The 5,000-nt window shown below is 46.4% G+C and overlaps 1 protein-coding gene across 2 annotated transcripts in view; it reads left to right on the top strand.

The window, feature by feature from the left end:
* LOC146270521 (uncharacterized) overlaps positions 1-4,798 on the top strand; it is a 7,195-nt gene extending 2,397 nt beyond the window's left edge. For both annotated transcript variants that reach the window (XM_084706581.1, XM_084706582.1), the window contains 8 exons: positions 163-1,184; positions 1,295-1,503; positions 1,620-1,941; positions 2,143-2,286; positions 2,384-2,548; positions 2,690-2,978; positions 3,109-4,027; positions 4,118-4,798. In XM_084706581.1, the coding sequence (XP_084562707.1) occupies positions 163-1,184; positions 1,295-1,503; positions 1,620-1,941; positions 2,143-2,286; positions 2,384-2,548; positions 2,690-2,978; positions 3,109-4,027; positions 4,118-4,571 (3,524 nt within the window). In that variant the 3' untranslated portion in view covers positions 4,572-4,798. The remainder of the gene's footprint in view (positions 1-162; positions 1,185-1,294; positions 1,504-1,619; positions 1,942-2,142; positions 2,287-2,383; positions 2,549-2,689; positions 2,979-3,108; positions 4,028-4,117) is intronic.
* The last annotated feature ends 202 nt before the right edge of the window (positions 4,799-5,000 follow it).

Below are 5,000 nucleotides of genomic sequence, written 5' to 3'. Positions count from 1 at the left end.
TACAATATTACATAATTAATGTACATGTATTATTTATACATTGTGTTCTTCTGTTATTCAAACTAAATTGATGCCAAAAGTGTTTTGGTCTAATGACATGTATCTACTAAATGGAATGTATTATTATAAAGCACTAAATGCAATTTCTGTGTGTCTCTTCAGAAAAACTCCTTCACGAGTCCGAGGTGCCTGTCTCCACACAGCTTACCACCTGGGGAAAGCTCAAACCAGGGGAAAACAGACCCAGCACATCTCAAGCAGAGGCCTTTTTCTCAGACTCTGGGGGCGTAGTGCTGGAGGGATGGCAGAGATACTGGGACCAACCACCTGCATCTGCTCAAGCCCTTGGTATGGCAGCTCCGAATGTCAAGTGGCTTAAACAAGACGAGACTTACGGTCTTTTCGAACGCTCAACCACGTACAGGAACGCCAGCGGAGAGACAGTGGAGAGAAAGCTGTTGAAGAAAAAGATGAAGTTCCACCCACCTCCTCTACCTACATCTGTCAAGGGAGCGGTGCCCAACATGCTGGCTTTTTTCACAACTGATACCTTCTTCTGGAGACCAGTCGGTGTCATGCAAGCCAAGATCCGCTGTCCCAACACAGACTGCTGTGCACCGCCAGGGGAATACCTGGAGTTGAAGGGCTTTGGCAGCTATGCTCGGCAAGTGTGCGGGATGAAGAACTACTACACCCTGTTGACCGAGAAGCTGAAGTGTCCATTTTGTGAAAAGGTGAGGCAGCCAGATGCACAACAGTACCTGTGGATGGCATACAGTCCCAAAATATTGATGAAGCTTGCCCCAGCCATCAGGTGCATGTTCCCTGCCATTCTGTGTGGTAAGCGTGCCATTGACAGAGGCGTGGTCACCCTGCTAGGCGACCGGCTAAACTCCACGTCCATGAGTAAGGTGCAAAGACTCTTGCAGCAGGGCCATGACGAGTGGTATCTGGAGCGCCGCGACCTATACCAGACCCTCCTGTATGAGGCACACACTGCAGGAATTCTGCCCTATGTTAAAGCTGCTGGCAGCTACACCCCTCCTCTCCCCAAGTCCCCCCTCCCATGTCCTGCTGTCTTGAGGCGCGCACACCTCATTGCAGAGATGGAGATGATTCCAGTGTACAGAGCCTCCATCCTCAGCACAACTGGAGAAATACTCTGCATCGATGGCACAAAAAAGGTTTGTATATAATATCACTTTGATCAGTATTCTGTCATACTCATGAACTCACTAGTTCTTGATGATTGAATTGTGCATTATGATTTATAAAGAAACAATGTGTTTTTTAGATCCTCAAGAAGATATACGGTGATGGCCAGGACACCATGCAGTATGTCACCAGTGTATTAAACGAGTGGGGCCAGTTTGTGACAACAGTGGTCGTGGCAGCAGAGTCAGAGGGGTGCTACAGGCGTATGGCAAGAGGCCTGATTGCCAGGTTTCGGCGTGCCAAGGCTCCAGCGCCCAAAATAATCTATGCAGACAACAACTGCTGTCGGTAAATTAAACAACAATTATTTATAATGATAACACTAATGAGGAAATTGATCATTAAATTCATTGACTTCTCTACATGTAGCACAAGTGATGCAACAAACGTTGATATCATTTCAGTGACAGTGGGTCATCGTTTCTTGAGACCCTGTTCCATGACTGGGTTCAGGAGGGCACCATGGTCAGACTGGATGTCCGACACTGGCTGCACCGCTGGGAAGCAGTCGTCATCAAACAGAGCCATGCAAAGTACGGCGTCTTCATGAGTGCCTTGGCAGGGGCAGTGATGGCCTACAACAGGGACGACATGATGCTGCTGGTCCAGGCAGTCAGGAATGGCAACCCTGACCTTTACACCAACCTTGCTGAAGAGGAAATGATCCATTTCCTCAAGCCTCACCAGGTGAAGGCCTACATCAGACGCATCACCCGAGGTGTTGAGGTATGTTTTAAAGAAATCTATGCATGAGTAACATAAGTATGAAGCATCTGTCACCTTTGTTAAAATCTTCCTTACTGTACTGAATTACGATAAAATCTAATCATGAAAGATACATATACAATCATTAGAAATGAGCACAACAAAACGTTTCAATTTTTGAAATGTGATTTTGAATTATTGAAATGGCATTGAATGTTACAGGAGACTGCGTCTGTGGTGGAGGCCATCATTGCCGAGTTCAAGGGACCAGCTGGCCTTGATATTGATGGAATCCACCTCTTCAAGTCAGCAGAGGCAGTCGATGCTCACTGGACAAACGCAAGCAAGCATCTCAGTTGTATGCAGGTGAGTTTATGACTTTGTAGTTAATCCTAAAGTTCTTTCTTTATCTAGACATTGTAAAATCATCTTGACATGCTTGGCAATGTGATGTGTTCTACAGGATCCTCCTGGTATACAGCTCTATGTGTCCGTGAAGGAAGTGGTGCTGAACGGTGTTCAGTTGAACAAGTACAGGTGCCGACGAGGCAGTAACTCTTTGGAGGGGTTGCATGCACACCTGTACAATGCCGTTCCTTCAAAGAGATGTGGAATTCTGCCATTCCAAGTAAATTATGAAATATAAACACTCCTTCATAGCAAATGTTCTATTTATAATCCATGATACATGTTTTCCATAGCTTTGATACATCATCCCTCCTAATTGTATATATTTTCTGTAACACATATACATGGTCATGTGTTTCAGGTCTATCTTATCACATTTGCTGTGCAGTGGAACAGCCGTATGGAATCACTCTGTGTTGCTGGTGGCAAGGGGCGGCAGACGACCTGTATGGATGCTAGGCAGATCCAGCGCATGAACCGGCAGGCTGAACTGCTCTTTGGCAAAGACCACGTGCTGGAGCCCAACTTCTTTGCTCCACTGCCCTACCCAGAGAAGTACGACAGCCCAGAGGAGGAGGAACTTCTCGGCGTGGAGTATGCCGCATGCCAGTCCACCGACTTCACTGCCGGGGATTACTATGCAGAAAAGAGTAAAGTCACACAGTACAGCACTTACTTATAAAGCAATGATGTTACCCATGTTTCCATACCCACTCCTTTCTGTCAACACTGTTTTAACTGTCCTGACACATTTGTTGTTTATACGTTACATATTTGCAGTTGAAGAAGAGCAGTCTTGTGACGTTGAGGAGTCTCATGAAGGTGATCGTGAGGAGTCGGCTGAACCGAGCAAAGAGGAGTCAGAAGATGAGGGTGTTGACGTGTGGTCAGATTCAGGGGAGGATCACATGGACACCATCAGTAGGGCACATGTCAGCCTTACACAAGTAGAGCAGGTGGAGGAAGAGGATAGCCCTGCACTGCAGGATGTCCTGATGAAACAGAGTCATATGCATCTGCCAGGATTGGAGGAAGTAGAAGCACTGGCCTTGCTGCTTCTGGAACTGGCAGACAATAGTGACCAGCACCTAGTACCTGCCAAGCTGAGGCAGAAGATTGTAGCTGCTACTGGTTCCCTTCAAAACCACGACAAGACCGCTTCGAGCTTTGTTAAAAAGTACGAGTCCAGATGGGGCTTCACCCTGTTTGGACGGTGTCTGGGGGCAGACACACCCGAGAACAGGGCAGCTCAGAAGACCAAGTTCAGCTGGATGCGTTACCCTCAGGCAGCACAGGTGACCGAGGACACCCGACTCTTGTACCTGGTCATAAAGATGCTGAAAAACCGTCCACCAGCCAGTCTCCAATCCAGCACCAGTAAAGTGAATACTGCTATAAAAGCGCAGTACAAGAGGATTGTGGATCGAGTTAGGGACGATCCCATTCTGAGCAACCTGTCCATTCCCTTGCCAAACCTTAACGCCAAGTCAATCTCCAACTTCAACAGAAAGGAAGAGAAAAAGGCCAACTACTGGGCGACAGTTGTGCCCAAGGTGAAAGTCCACAAGCGAGTACTGTCTTATGACCCCATGCCAGAGGCACCTAATCTGCCGACAACCCTACCGGTTCCAGCTCGAGCTCAGGTACAATACGAAAACCTGGATCACCTGGCTGGGGAAAGGCGTGGTGCAAAGCGAAGGTAAGTACATTCTTTCACAAGTATACTTAACCACCAATTTACATAGTTGAATGCTTACACTATCCTGTCACTCCCCACATGTTATTGCAGGCTGGAAGTGAAGAAACCAGCAGAGCAGGGGAACAAGCCCATCCAGCCCAAGCCTGCCACGTACATCCCGCCTCGAGTGTCTGCAGCACCAGTACTGCTGGTGGTCCCGGCACAGCCACGGGCTCCATCCATGATGCTGCCGGGGACATCCTGCAGTCAGGGCAGTGCTGGCTTTATTCCAGCAGCACCGCCACCTGTACCTGTGTCCAAACCAGCCAAGCCTCATAGATCCTTGAGGCCATGCGGGGCGTGCCAGGTACCCAATTGTGGGGGGCAGCGTAAGAGATACACACCCTCAAAAGATAAGGTTTCTGGAAGCAACCAGAAAATCTTTACGTTCTGCCCTGTAACCAGAAAGGCCACCACTTTGGGTTTTGAAGGTGTGGTGTATGAAAGTTTTGAGCATTTCAAAAGGGTGGTTGATGATGTATTAGAAAAAAGGAAAGCATCTTAGTGCACTTGTAATTTCAGTTTTAATTTGTATATTTTATATGGTTTATATTTTATGTTCAATGTATTTATATGTTTGAAATGTTTGATATGTTAGATATGTTAGATATGTTCAATATGTCAATATGTTCAATATGTTTATATTTTATATGTTTATATATGTTTTATATGTTTATACCAGTTTATATATCAAGGTTACTGAATACTGTAATAAATACTGGACAAAGATAGCCAGAGGTTCCAAGTTCTGACCAAGGGGGGCTGCCTGAAAGGTAGCTGGCATTTCCACGTGCCTCAGGACCCGAACTCTCTGCATCTTGTTCAGCTCCTCATGATTAACTCAATTCTAATAGCATATTTTGTGGTACTTTCTTTGCAAGGTTCATGTAGAAATATCATTATTTGGTGCAGGGGCTGTTGTTTCTTACTAAAT

The sequence above is a fragment of the Hypomesus nipponensis genome, chromosome 10, assembly GCF_054491055.1.
Source record: "Hypomesus nipponensis isolate SF chromosome 10, ASM5449105v1, whole genome shotgun sequence".
Lineage (NCBI taxonomy): Eukaryota > Metazoa > Chordata > Actinopteri > Osmeriformes > Osmeridae > Hypomesus > Hypomesus nipponensis.
Note: the sequence above shows the minus strand (reverse complement) of the source record. Positions and strands in the feature narration are given on the sequence as shown.